The 14,570-nt window shown below is 37.0% G+C and overlaps 2 protein-coding genes across 8 annotated transcripts in view; one reads left to right on the top strand and one right to left on the bottom strand.

Annotated features, from left to right (window-relative positions):
- The window catches only part of Cast (calpastatin), a 113,574-nt gene extending 111,379 nt beyond the window's left edge, over nt 1-2,195 (top strand). For all 5 annotated transcript variants that reach the window (XM_029543995.1, XM_029543993.1, XM_029543992.1 and 2 more), the window contains one exon: nt 671-2,195. The gene's annotated coding sequence lies outside the window, so the exon portion shown is untranslated. The remainder of the gene's footprint in view (nt 1-670) is intronic.
- A 1,419-nt stretch (nt 2,196-3,614) lies between these two features.
- The window catches only part of Erap1 (endoplasmic reticulum aminopeptidase 1), a 37,862-nt gene continuing 26,906 nt past the window's right edge, over nt 3,615-14,570 (bottom strand). For all 3 annotated transcript variants that reach the window (XM_021208524.2, XM_029543980.1, XM_029543981.1), the window contains exons 14-19: nt 14,150-14,306; nt 13,244-13,428; nt 12,242-12,403; nt 11,622-11,762; nt 11,107-11,188; nt 3,615-4,663 (exon numbers count right to left, since the gene is read on the bottom strand). In XM_021208524.2, the coding sequence (XP_021064183.1) occupies nt 4,508-4,663; nt 11,107-11,188; nt 11,622-11,762; nt 12,242-12,403; nt 13,244-13,428; nt 14,150-14,306 (883 nt within the window). In that variant the 3' untranslated portion in view covers nt 3,615-4,507. The remainder of the gene's footprint in view (nt 4,664-11,106; nt 11,189-11,621; nt 11,763-12,241; nt 12,404-13,243; nt 13,429-14,149; nt 14,307-14,570) is intronic.

Below are 14,570 nucleotides of genomic sequence, written 5' to 3'. Positions count from 1 at the left end.
ACAAAATTCTTTAAAGTACTTAGACTTTTAAAGAAAATCATACACCACAAGCTAGTTCAATCTTTGAAATATGAATAATTATACATATTTTTCTTGCAATGTATTTGTAGCAAAATGGCATTATCTGAAATGCAAATGGATGAGTGGTAGAAATCAGTTTGAGAATAAAGGCTGTTTAACCTTCTGGGTTTTTTTGTTGTTGTTGTTGTTTTGTTTTTCTTAATTCTGAAAGAACAATGATGGATTCTGACCCATTCTTCAGTAGATGGGTTCTGGTCTTCCTAAAAGTCATAAAATGAAACTGCATGCTCAACAAAGCCTTAAACAAAACAAAATAAAACAAACAAATAAAAACAACAACAACAGAAAACAAAATAAGAAATGGGGTTGGCATGGTGAGGGATGCAGGTGGTAGATTCATGGAAGTTGCCCTCTGAAGTCCACATGAATAGTGTGGCATATATATATTAAATGAAAATGTAAAGTAAGGTATTTTGGTTTTTTTTGTTTTTGTTTTTCAAAAAAACTATGTGTGGAATAGTCCATCTCAGGATCCCTTTCATTTCCTGTAGTGCAGTTAGTATACCAACAAGAGCTGCTCCACATTCCTCAGAGTAGCTGATGACCTTATATTAACAACCCACTCACTCATATTTCCTTTTATTTTAAGGGTATCTGAATAGAAATTCTTCAGCTGGTGGATGGTGACTTTTGAAGAACAAAGGCCTTAATGACAGTTTTTTTCTGGGTGGTTTCTAGACAGTGGTTATTTGTTATGTCTTTTGACATCTTAAACACTGAGTTGTTATTCTTTTCCAGAACGAAAATGAATATTCTGCTTCACCTGTGTTCTGTATTGAGTATTGATAAACTTCAAAGATTTTCAATTGCCCTTAGATGGGAGAAGAAAGCTTTATATTTGTAAGAAATATATTTGATATGTTCTTAAAACACCAAAAATCCCAGAAAGCCTTTACAAACCTTTGCACATTATATATACAGTGCCTGTAAATCTCATTAGTATTTTTGGTTTGCACCATTTTTTTTTTTAGCATTTGAAAAATAATGCTCCCAACTTTTGTCAGTATTTTGATTTCTTATTATGTCTTTTTCCTCAGCTTTGATATATCTTTGGGTTAATGTTGATAAGTCAAACATGAAATATTGTATACTCGGTGTATAACTCTTTGGGGGATGCTAATAATAAATTAATGATAGGTGACCCAAGGTAAACCTCGGGAGCATCAATCTCCTTTCCTGACTGAACTCTACTTTTCTAGGAATGAGGACTTCTACTCATGGTCCAACAAGACACACTGAGACTTGAATTAAGCTAGCAGAAAGACAAAGCACAGACTACAGTTTAACGTACAACAACTTTTAGCAATAAAGTTGGGAATCTTAGAATACTCATATGGCTTGAACTATCCTGGTTAACCATGGCATTAAACTGTGGTTTCCACCCTCTACATGAAAACCAGATTTTAATCCTTTGCTTATAGTCACTTGCCATATTGTCTAAAGCATCTTTACCAAACACAAAAATTAACTTCTTTAAATGTGTGTGTGCACGTGTGTGTATGTACGTACAATGTATACACTGAAATTTAAAATCTGCTGCTATATCAAAGCAGGTTAAATTATCTTAACATCTTTGAATGGTATCTAAGATTTTTCTGAGCACTGCACTGGTATCATTGATGGAAATTTGATAAACAATTCCATTTCTATTTCCTAGCAATGAATGCTGGACAAGATGTCAGGTGCATATAAACCAGACTTCAACTTTCTTGTTTCCAGAAATCACAGCCTTTGTTGCCATCAATGTAAAGATTTTACTACGATTTAATTAACTTTACTAAATATAATTTACATCATGAGCAATTCCCAGGTGATAGGTAAGACCAAGCAAAAACATTATATCCATAATGAACATGATATTTTGTTAACTGTCTCTAAAATTACTCTCTAAAAACATGCATGCACCTCTTAGATTTCAAATGCTACCCACAAAAGTATTTAATTTCCAGTCCTATAAAAAGAACAGTCGCTATTCTGTTTTTAAGGCACTGACAAGAATGTACTCCCTGTCTTAAATAGGTTGTACTGTTGTAAACAGGAACCATGACCAAGGCAACTCTTATAAGGACAACATTTAATTGGGGCTGGCTTACAGGTTCAGAGGTTTAGTCCATTATTATCAAGGCAGAAACATGGCAGCATCCAGGTAGGCATGGTTTAGGAGAAGCTAAGAGTTCTACAGCTTGTTCCTAAGGCAAACAGGAGAAGGCTGGCTTCCAGGGAACTAGGATGAGTATCTTAAATTCCATGCCCCCAATGACACATTTCCTCAAACAAGGCCACTTCTATTCCAACAATAGCACTGCATGCACCAAGCATATTCAAACCCTCACACTCCCTGAGTTTTGAATTCATTATTGTCTAATCCTTGTATCTTGGCAGTGTAGGTGTCTGTTTACTCGCTTTGTTTCTAAACGCGTGCTGAAACCTTTGACACTGGCACATATGCTTCCAAGGCTATGGCTCTAATATACAAACTTCCATGCACACATAGGAATACATTTAAATGATGTGACAAAATAAATAAATTTAAGAGTGTCTGTAAAATCACACATATACTTAAGGTATCAAGAATATTTTTTTAATTAGGAATATTCTCAAGACTTCAGTGTTTGCTGGTAACTCACAGTGACTTGAATATGCCATCAGATCTAAAGGAATCCTTTTCATTGTTTTCTACTGTTTACTTTTAAAATCCTAGTCAGGTGAAAACAATTGCAGATATTGCCTTAGAAGAACAGGTGGTTTTTATTACTAAAAGTTGCTGCATATGTAATATTTTACCTGTTTAGAAAATGGGCTTTTCCAAAAGTGAAGGTGACCAAAACAAACATCAGTATTTGTGTTTCATTAATTAAGATATAAAATTCAATTAAAGGAAAATAATTTACATGAAAATCTTAGCTATGTGTTTTATTTTATATGTAGTCTGGAGAAAAAAATTACCAGTGAATCATTTTCTATTTTCAAGCTGTTGGATGAAGTTAATATAAAAATAGAACTGTAAATACCATTTTTGTGGATTAGATATAAAGTGCCCCTCCAGCAAGCTCATGTGTTGAAGTCTTGGCTCCCACCTGGTGGTAATAGTAACAGAGGAGACTGATCATAAGGGCTGAACTCCTTAGTGGATTAATCCATTTGCTGTAACCAATCCACTGATGATCCATATTTGAACAGTAGGTAGGTGTAATTGAAGGAGTAGGTCCAGTCTGTGTGAGTATGGCTTTGACCAGCACACTGTGTCCCCAGACTTCTATCTGGCTCTTGTTTTCTGGCCAATACTGGATAAGCATTCTAACCTGATACCTGTTACAGTAGCCATAATGTCTCACCACAGGCCTGTAATAACAGAGCCAACAAGCCATCAACTAATATCTTTCCTCATTTAATCTCAAGTACTTTGTTAGGCCAGTGAAAATATGACAATTGAACCTCTGTCCCCTAAAATTGCTTTATTCCATAGTATATTACAGCACTATATGTTGATATTTTTCCTATCATTTATGCCATACATCTAAAAAATTCTCATGTAAGACTTAAAGAATTCTTTCCTTATACTAATATAAGCATATTATTAATATTGTCCTTTGTTAGTGAGTCCTCAATGATTTATTTGCAGTAAGTGCTAATATGAGTTACTTAGGAATTTACAACCCTACTCCCTACTGAAGGGATCAGTGACTCTCAAGTATATATTAAAACGAGATACTTCTGATACAGATCTGAATGCACTCTGCATTTTAAAAGTAACCTTCCAAAGAAAGTAGGTGGCTCTCATATTTGGCTTATCCAAGGAGGGTTATAGATACACAATATTTTTAAAAACAAATGTGCATGTATATTGGGTGAAAATGACAAGTATTACCATGACTGGTATCAGGTTTCCACTGTTGGCCTGTGCCCCAATGGATAAAAAGGAAGTAGTTACCAGAGTGCAGGGGGGAAAAAAAAAAAGTCAACTCTTAGGAGTAAGATTTAAGGTGGTTGAAAGCCAGCCAGAGGCAAGTACAAGAAAATAAACACCTCTATGCACTCCCTCATGGATCACAACTACCAAACACTGTCTATCAACAAAATCCAGAGGGCAAAACTGCCTGATTAACAGGACCCTGCAGTGAAGCACCCATAATCACCCAGGAAGAGAGAGACTGCTGGAGTTACAAAAATACTGATGACTGACTGACACAGAAGCATGAAGTATAAACTGAGAAGAAGCTTCCTGGTTTTTCTGTGGCAAGGAGCTGGGCAATTGGGCTTAAACCTGTCAATCACAGTCATTGAAGCTTTTCTCAGACATGACCAAGTGAAATGAAATAAGAAAATATCTTCAGTAGTAGCCAAAACAACTATCTTTAATTTAAAAATACTCAAATTGAACAAAATTTTGCTCATTATAAATTCTGGAACTTGGCAAGAAACATTGTCACAGCAACTCCTGCCTTTCTTTTTGCAGCCACAATCTTATTTTATCAAAATTCTTATCCATCCATCGTATGTTTTCTTCAATGGTCTCAATGGTTTGTTGAACACAACGGAGCTGAGAACCATTTTCTTTCAAGGAACTGAAGAATCCTTTTACCTTGGGGGAGGGAAAAGATTTTAAAAGCATTACTTTGGTTATATCAAGCAAATGGTAATTGAAGGGAACTTATCAGAAAACTAAAGCTACAATTCCAACATTAGCTAACATTTTACATACAATAATGTACTCTAGATATCTGGATATGATTATGTATATCTTATGCTTGAGCTACACAAAATGAGCTCATGCCACATGATATCAGGTTTGTATTTCTTCCTCTAGCTTTTATATGTTCACAGTTGCCAGACTTTAAAAGGCTTTGCTGTTTGACATTTTATATTTGAGGTTTCACTAAATATATCTATTTAATATCTATTTAAGATGCCTACTAAAATTTTTAAATATGATATCTGAAAATCAGAATGTGCAGAGTATCTTCTTTGCCAAGAAAAAAATAGCATCAACCACATAAATGCACTCTTTCTGTGGGGTCTGGCCTTATGTGTTATTACTGCCAACACTGTAAGGAATGAGGCCCTTAAGTTATGGTGGTAAGACCTCAAATCTTGACAATATTTTTATCCCTATCCACAATTCCTGCTTTTTTCCCTCCAGATAAAATCTACACAGTTTCCCACAGTTCCAGAGATAAAAGAGACTTGCAGCGCTCTCCTCAAAATGTAGTTTGTTCTTGTCACATCCCTGGGTATCTATCTGAACCCTTAAGCTTGAATGATGGACAGGCTGCCTTTGCCAAAGCACTGAAAATTGTACTACTTCCTTTCACCTTCAAGAGTAGTTAACATTCACCCATTTCACATTAGATTTTCACAGCATTAACCCCTCCTTTTTTTTTTTTTTTTTTGTAGTAAGGAAGCAAGAATAGACCAAGAATTATTATGAATTCCTGACAGCTAATTCCTCAAAAATCAGTTTCATAATACCATGTTATGAATTTCAGAATAGTGGACAGAAGCAAGACTGAGTTTTAGGAAGATCCAGTCAGACATGATGCAGAGTTGTTCTAAAATTACTTGAGAGTCCAGTTGCCTCCTGCTGGGGAAGAGAAGAAAGACTCCCTCCTCCCTGCCTGTGCTTCACTCAGTAGTTTGCTGGACCCAAGATTGATTCCTCATCAACTAAAAATCACTTTCAGCACTCTTCGACAATAAGTCATCAATATTTTCTCTTCACTCTTTGGCTAAAATATTTCATTTATCCTTAAGGAGCCCACAGTGATATTATGGCTGAAATATGTACTTCCATACAAGCTCTAGCAAAGCCAGCTCTTAACATTTCTCCCGAACCTAGACTGTGTCTTCTGCCACACTGATACAGTTGAATACCCAACTTATATAAACCTCACAAGAACACACTCAGCAGCCTTTAGAGGAGTGGGAAAAAAGTCGCCTTTGGTAGGATACATGTATGTCTCGTGTTCTCTCTTACCAGACATTTTCATTACAATTTCTTCTTTTTTGCCTGAGCACTAAGAACTCTATGATAACTGTTCAATGTCACTGTAATAAATAACTTCAGTGTAGGTTCTCATAGCTCCTATCTTCTACACAGTTTTCATTCTTTAATATTTTTAGAGATGGATTTTATAGACTGCTGAAAAATCATAAAGTATAGAATATTATAAGTGACAAGAAAAACATGATTTTTGGATACTGAAGCACCTGGACTCTCTGCCTCTTCCACCATAGCTGGTCATATTAGCTTGTTTGAGCCTCTAGCATTCACTTTTAATGACGTTAAATGATGACCAATTGTGTGTGTGTGTGTGTGTGTGTGTGTGTGAGTGTGTGTGTGTGTGTATGTGTGTTTTATTGGATATTTTATTTACATTTCAAATGTTATCCCCTTTCCTGGTTTCCTCTCAAAAAAACACCTTCACCCTATCCCCTTCCCCTTCTCCCTACTCACCAACCCCCCTAATCTTTCTTCCTGGCCCTGGCATCCCCCCATACTGGGGCATAGAGCCTTAATAGGACAAAGGGCCTCTCCTCCCATTGATGTCCAACTAGGCCATCTGCTTATGCAGCTGGAGCCATGAGTCCCACCATGTGTGCTCTTTGGTTGGTGGTTTAGTCCCTGGGAGCTCTGGGTACTGGCTAGTTTATATTGTTTTTCCTCTTATGGGGCTGAAAACACCTTCAGCTCCTTGGGTCCTTTCTCTAGCTCCTTCATTGGGGATTCTATGTTCAGTCCAATGGATGGCTGTGAGCATCCACCTCTGTATTTGTGATGTACTGGCAGAGCCTCTCAGGAGAGAGCTATATCAGGCTTCTTTAAGCAAGCACTTGTTGGCATCCACAACAGTGTCTGGTTTTGATGACTGTAAATGGGATGGATCCCCAGGTGAGTCAGTCTCTAGATCTCTACTCCACACTTTGTCTCTGTAATTCCTTACATGGATGTTTTGTTCCCAACCTTCTAAGATGGATAGAAGTATCCAGACTATGGTCTTCCTTCATCTTGAGTTTCATGTGGATTGTGAATTATATTGGTTGTACCGAGCTTTTGGGCTTCTGGGCTAATATCCACTTATCAGTGAGGGCATATCATATGTGTTCTTTTGTGACTGGATGATATACTCCAGATCCATCCATTTGCCTACAAATTTCATAAGTTCATTTTATTTAATAGCTGAGTAGTACTCCATTATGTAAATGTACCATACTTTCTGTATCCATTCCTCTGTTAAGGGACATCTGGGTTCACACTAGTTACAAAAAAGGCTGCTATGAACATAGTAGAGCATGTGTCCTTATTACAAGTTGGAACATCTTCTGGGTATATGCCCAGGAGTGGAATTGCTGGGTCCTCAGGTACTACTAAGTCCAATTTTCTAAGGAACCACCAAACTGATTTCCAGAGTGGTTGTACCAGCTTGCAATCCCACCAGCAATGGAGGAGTGTTCCTCTTTCTCCACATCCTTGACAGCATCTGCTGTCACCTGAGTTTTTCATCTTAGCCATTCTGACTGGTGTGAGGTGGAATCTCAGGGTTGTTTTGAATTGCATTTCCCTAATGACTAAGGATGTTGAACATTTCTTTAGGTGCTTATAAGCCACTCGGTATTCCTCAGTTGAGAATTCTTTGATTAGCTCTGTACCCCATTTTTTAATAGGGTAATTTGTTTCACTGGAGACTAACTTCTTGAGTTCTTTGTGTATATTAGATATTAGCCCTCTATCAGATGTAAGATTGGTGAAGGTATTTTCCCAATCTGTTGGTGGCCTTTTTTTCTTTCTTGACAGTGTCTTTTGCCTTACAGAAGTTTTGCAATTTTATGAGGTCCCATTTGTTGATTGTTGATCTTACATCACAAGCTATTATTGGTGATCTGTTCAGGAAATTTTCCCCTGTGCCCCTATGTTCAAGGGTTTTTCCCACTTTCTCCTCTATAAGTTTCAGAGTATATGGTTCTATTTAAAGGTCCTTGATCCACTTGGACTTGAGCTTTGTACAAGGAGATAAGAATGGATCAATTCATTTTCTTCTACATGCTAACTACCAGTTGAGCCAGCACCATTTGTTATAAATGCTCTTTTTGCCACTGGATGGTTTTAGCTCCTTTGAGAAAGATCAAGTGACCAAAGGTGTGTGGATTCATTTCAGGGTCTTCAATTTTATTACACTGATCTACTTATCTGTCACTGTACCAATACCATGCAGTTTTTATCACTATTGATCTGTAGTATAGCTTGAGGTCAGGATGGAATACCTTGGTCTCTCCATGTATGATAATTTAGAGTTCTGGGCTGGAATTTGTGTTCTCTTAGGGTCTGTATGACATCTGTCCAGGATCTTCTGGCTTTCATAGACTCTGGGGAGAAATCCAGTGTAATTCTGATAGGTCTGCCTTTATATATTACTTGACCTTTTTCCCTTACTGCTTTTACTATTCTTTGTTTTGTGCATTTGGTGTTTTTATTATGAGACAGGAGGTATTTCTTTTCTAGTCTGAACTATTTGGAGTTCTGTAGGCTTCTTGTATGTTCATGGGCATCTTTTTCTTTAAGTTGGAGAAGTTTGTTTTTATAATTTTGTTGAAGATATTTCTTCACCCTTTAAGTTAAAAATTTTCCTTTTCGTCTATACCTACTATCCTTAGATTTGATCTTATTGTGTCCTGGATTTCCTGGATTTTGCGAGTTAGGGTCTTTTTGCATTTTGCATTTTCTTTGATTGTTGTGTCAATGTTTTCTATGGTATCTTCTGCACCTGAGATTCTCTCTTCTATCTCTTGTATTCTGTTGGTGATGCTTGCATCTATGGCTCCTGACTTCTTTTCTAGGTTTTCTATATCCAGAGTTGTCTTTCTTTATTGTTGTCTTTTCTATATCCAGAGTTGTGATTTCTTTATTGTTTTTACTTTCATTTTTAGATCCTGGATGGTTTTGTTCAATTATTTCACCTGTTTTGTTTTGTTTTTCTTTTATTCTTTAAGGGATTTTTGTGATTCCTCTTTAAGGGCTTCTAGCTGTTTCCCTGTGTTCTCCTGTATTTTTTTCCAATTTTTTTTCTTAGGTATTTACTTCATTTACATTTCAAATGCTATCCCCAAAGTCTCCTATACCCTCCCCCCCTGCTCCCCTACCCACCCACTCCCACTTCTTGGCCCTGATGTTCACCTGTACTGTGGCATATAAAGTTTGCAAGACCAAGGGGCCTCTCTTCCCAATGATGGCTAACTAGGCCATCTTCTGCTACATATGCAGCTAGAGACACGAGTTCTGGGGCTGTTGGTTAGTTCATATTGTTGTTCCACCTATAGGGTTGCAGACCCCTTCAGCTCCTTGGGTACTTTCTCTAGATCCTCTACTGGGGCCCCTGTGTTCCATCCAATAGCCGATTGTGAGCATCCACTTCTGTGTTTGCCAAGTACTCGCATAGCCTCACAAGAGACAGCTATATCAGGGTCCTTTCAGCAAAATCTTGCTGGTGTATGCAATAGTGTCTGCGTTTGGTGGCTGATTATTTATAGTAGCCAGAACCTGGGAAGAATGCAGATGTCCCTCAACAGAGGAATGGATATAGAAAATGTGGTACATTTACAGAATGGAGTACTACTCAGCTATTAAAAACAATGAATTTATGAAATTCCTTGGCAAATGGATGGATCTGGACAGTATCATCCTGAGTGAGGTAACCCAATCACAAAAGAACTCAGATGATATGTACTCACTAGTAAGTGGATATTGGCCTAGAAACCTAGAATACCCAAGATACAATTTGTAAAACACATGAAACTCAAGCAGAACGAAGACCAAAATGTGGACATTCGCCCCTTCTTAGAATTGGGAACAAAACACCCATGGAAGGAGTAATAGAGACAAAGTTTGGAGCTGAGACGAAAGAATGGACCATCCAGAAACTGCTTCTACTGTATTTCTTTAAGGGAGTTATGTCCTTCTTATAATCCATCATCATCATCATGAGAATTTACTTTAGATCCATAGTTTGCTTTTCTGGTGTGATGGCGTAACCAGGACTTGCTATGCTGGGAGAGTTGGTGCCATACTCACTCCAGTAGTGACTTGCATAACAGGCCCAAAAGCTTAGACTGGTAAATTGGGTTCAGATGATGCCAAATAATCTTTGTTTCTGTTGCTTTTGTTTTTACATTTTACCCTGCTATCTGCTTATCACAAGTGCTCCCTGCCCTTGATATATCTGATTGGAGCCTGTCCTTCCTTCAATCCCAGTTGAGTCAGAACTCCTCAGAGTCCAGCTTTCTCTGTGATCCTATGATTCCAGCATCCTGTGATCCTGAGATTCTTAGTGTGTGAGAATTCTTGGCAGTCAAGCTTCCTCTGAGATCCTGAGATTAAGATGTTACCAAGCTCCTAGGATTCTGGGATCCTGGCATCCTAAGATCTTGGACTTGTTAGAGCACCTGGAAGTGGTACCTCCTCTGGGGGCTGTGGGGTGGTCCGCTAAGTTCAAAACCAAGGTAGACCCTCTCTGCCTCTTCCACCATAGCTGATCATTTCAGTTGTTCAATCCTCTAGCATTTACTTTTAAGGTCTTTAAATGAGGACCAATTGTGTGTGTGTGTGTGTGTGTGTGTGTGTGTGTGTGTGTGTGTGTGTGTGTGTGTGTTTTAAACTGTAAGTTTTTGGTGGGTTTGGGGGGAGGTCGTTTTGTTTATTTGTTTGTTGTTTTTGAGACAGGGTGTTATTATGTAGTCTTGACTGGCCTGGAACTTGCTTTGTAGACCAAGCTGGCCTTTAACTCACAGGTATCTGCCTGCTGCTGGCTCCAGAGTCCTGTCATTTAAAACTACATTTGGCTAAGTCCAAGTTCTTAATTGCAGAGTAAAGCTTGTCACATGAGAGGCATATACATTAGAACTCAAAAATTTCATCCAAATGACAGGATTCATTCTCAGTGTGCCACAACTTTTGTTCCTGCCCATATTTAGTAGCTAACTGTCACTCCAGTTTCAAAGAGAGAATTTTTCTCTCTCTCACACACACCCCTTTACCTCTTCAAGACGTGCTCTGGTGGAAAACTGGTCTGTTGTTCCCATTACCATGTGAGCGATGGACGATGAGCCAAGTTCAAACCTAGAAAATGTCAAAAAGATGTCTATTCAATATATATTTTAAGTATCTTACATATCATAGCATTTAATCAATCTATTTGTAAAAATATAATCCATACCAATAACTAAGTAAAAGACTAAGAACCGAAAACAAATGACAGCTGTACATAGGGCTGTATGAGTTAGGGGAGAGCTATACTGATCTTGGAGGAGGAATGTTTCAGGCAAGCCAAGGAGTACAGGAAGAAGTAGATGGGATGGAAAGCATTACTGTCCAGATGCAAGGGTTAGCAGTGAACTACAGTTTTAAATCAAATAAAAATTTAATTTGAAAAGTTATCTTCTATGTAAGATACTCCTTTATATAAATAGCAAAAGTTAAACACACACACACACAGGGAGAGGGGCATAGTAAAAATGTATCCAATCCCACCACAACTTTTGGTACTACTTACTTCTGTACAAGTTTATTCCAATTTTCCCTCAGAAACTTCCAGGCCAATGGATAACCCACTGGGTTTCTGCCAATGAGTGTGAGAATATGTGGAAATTCCTGAGTTTTTATTATCTCTCCCTTAAAACTTTGGTCTAGAAGCCTTTAGAGATCAGAGGAAGAGATGTTAGCAATGAATTATAAGTGATTGAAGACCTACAATATCTTCAATAAAATAACATGTAAATGAAAAATTCTGTTTGCCAATCATAAAGTCCTCAAAGGTAAATTGGTAGTGTCTTGATAAACCCACTATAGCAACATGATTAAAAGCTAACATTTATATAACTTTTAAAAGACCCACACTATATAGACTCTCATTTCCTCAAAAGAATGGTTTCTAGAATTATCTCTAAATATTTCAAAGTTGTTAATGCTGTGAAGACACACAACACATAATCCTTGAATATTTTCCCCAATACTTGGTTCTAATTACTTGGCACCCTCATTAGGTATGTGCCCATTTGCATAGTGTTTCCAGCAGAATAAATTATTTCTGGGCAATAGATCTAAAACAAGTGCCAGAATAATCCTATGCCATTCAAATTCCCTTGGCCATATGGACATCAATACATGACTCACCACTGAAGTTTTTCTGAGTCTTGGCTTGTGCAGAGGGAAAATTCAATTTGGCTTTTCTCAGTACTAGACAAAGAAGACTGATATTTACTATAAAGAAAATCCCAGCCTTCTGTGTTTTGGGCCCCGACAGCAAACACAGCCAAGGTCACATCAGTAGGGAAGCTGTAAGACAGAATAAACATTTTAGATCCTGAGACAGACCAAGTGTTCTTAGATACATAATGGGGACAAATTGTAAACTAGTTCCATACTCACAGGTATACTCTTGAAAACATAAACTACCATTTCTTTCTGTTACGCTTTATGGAAGGAAACAAGAGAAAATGTCTAAAACTATATTTGAGCAGCCTCAGAAATATAATAACAAATGTTATGCATAAATGCTTACACATATAGCATATTCTTAAAATGATGTTAAAGAAATTCAAGTCAGACTCAAATTTTATTACATGAGGAAATATCAGTAATCTAAATAGCATTATGGTTAGGTAAACATATATTTAAAGCCAAATATTCAGACTGTTGCCATAAATGATTCTTGGACACCATTGACTTCCAAATACAAAAGGATTGATGCCTAGCAGGAGTGGGGATTCCAGACATTGTTCATCTTTCCCAGTGTGAACAATAGCTACATATTGTGAACAGAGGTTCTGAAGAGAGAAACTTCTGCAAAATCCATTGCCTTTGTTTCAGCCTGGCAATGGCCATGTAGGCTCAGTCATTTTATACACACTACATGAAGTGGGAGTTACTATGATCACGCTCTAACTCCCCAGATATTTGATTTTTAGGGACAGAAATTCTTTGTTGTATTTCTTAACACAGAAAGTTGGAAATACAAATTTTAAAAGGCAATTTATTTTCCAAAAAGGTGGTGTAGGAAGACTCATCTATGAAGCTTTTCCTAGTGGTTAGTGCCAATGATGGGGAACAGGAAGGATGAGGTAAAGGGTACCCTTTACATCAATAGGCTTGACTGCATGTTCAGTAGGAACTGACCTCATATTTCCATTAGATGATTTCCATTCTCTGAAATAGCGCTCTGCCCTCTGCACACAGGGTTGATAACGGCGCACACATGCCAGGAGGAGGAGCTGGCTCCTGAGCATCCTTTCTGAGACAGAGCCTTCATCTTTCCAAGTCTGCTTATCAATAAGGTCCTTCAGCAACTTGAGGAGGAAGTCCTGTGGAATACAGCAGGAGCAGTGACATGTATTATGAGCAGTGTCACAGAGCATTTAAAACTCATATAGCCTAGTATTCCTGGTGATGAGAAACTTCATATATATATTATATATATATAAATACATATATATGTGTATATATATATCAAATATGAATGTACACATATATATTGAATGTGAATGATCTCCCTTCAAGAAAAAAGAAATTCAGGTGGGAACTAATCCTTAAAGATCAACTTCACTCCTTTAAAAGCTGGCAATTCTATTTAATTGTTATAAAATGGACAAAAAATAACTTTAATATCACAGTAATTCTTTCTGAAGGTATCACATCTACTTAAATCAGGATAAACAGACTAAATTTTATGAGCAAAGTATATAAATCCTCACAATATTTTATCAAAAATAGAAATTTTCTGTTTCTTCAAGTGCTACTTATGAGTCCTAGAAAATATCAGGATTAGTAATCAAGTGAAATAAAATAATTATAAGGAAAAATACTATGAAAATTACAGAATCTAACAACACTATTCCTATTTAGTACCAACCTAGCATTTGCTTGTTAATCCAAACAATTTTCTTTAATGTACAGGAGGACATATATTTGTGTGTGTATACACACACACATATTTGAATACATATATTCAAACACAGAATAAGCACTCTTTCATCAATAAGAAAGAAAATACTTTTTTTGTACTTGATTCATCTCAGGCTTTACCTTAAATTGAGTTTCCACCTCAATCATATCTCTTTTCTCCATTAACTTATACATAGGTATCAGTTCATTCAAAGCTTGGAATATGGGCATAATTTCAGTTTCATTTTTCAAGTACAGGATTAAATCCAGGGCTTTTTCTATTGATAACTTTCCTATGCTGAGGAAGAAACAACATGGTTACAGGTTTATGGAAAATCATATTTTTGCTTCAACATATATTGTAATAATCTTTTCACAAAGCAGAAAACATAAATAAATAATGACTTTGCATTAGAACTGCTTCTGTTACATACAAGACAACACTGGAGAAGAAGAGTCACAATTACAGAGCAAAGTCCAGCCCGTGGCTAGGATAAAATGGTACATGTTAGTATCTGTTACATCAAACTATGTGTTGATATTCTAGACAAGCCTTAGATCT

Source organism: Mus pahari, chromosome 11 (assembly GCF_900095145.1).
Source record: "Mus pahari chromosome 11, PAHARI_EIJ_v1.1, whole genome shotgun sequence".
In the NCBI taxonomy this organism is placed as follows: domain Eukaryota; kingdom Metazoa; phylum Chordata; class Mammalia; order Rodentia; family Muridae; genus Mus; species Mus pahari.
The sequence above is the reverse complement of the archived record's forward strand: the minus strand, read 5'-3'. Positions and strand labels throughout refer to the sequence as shown.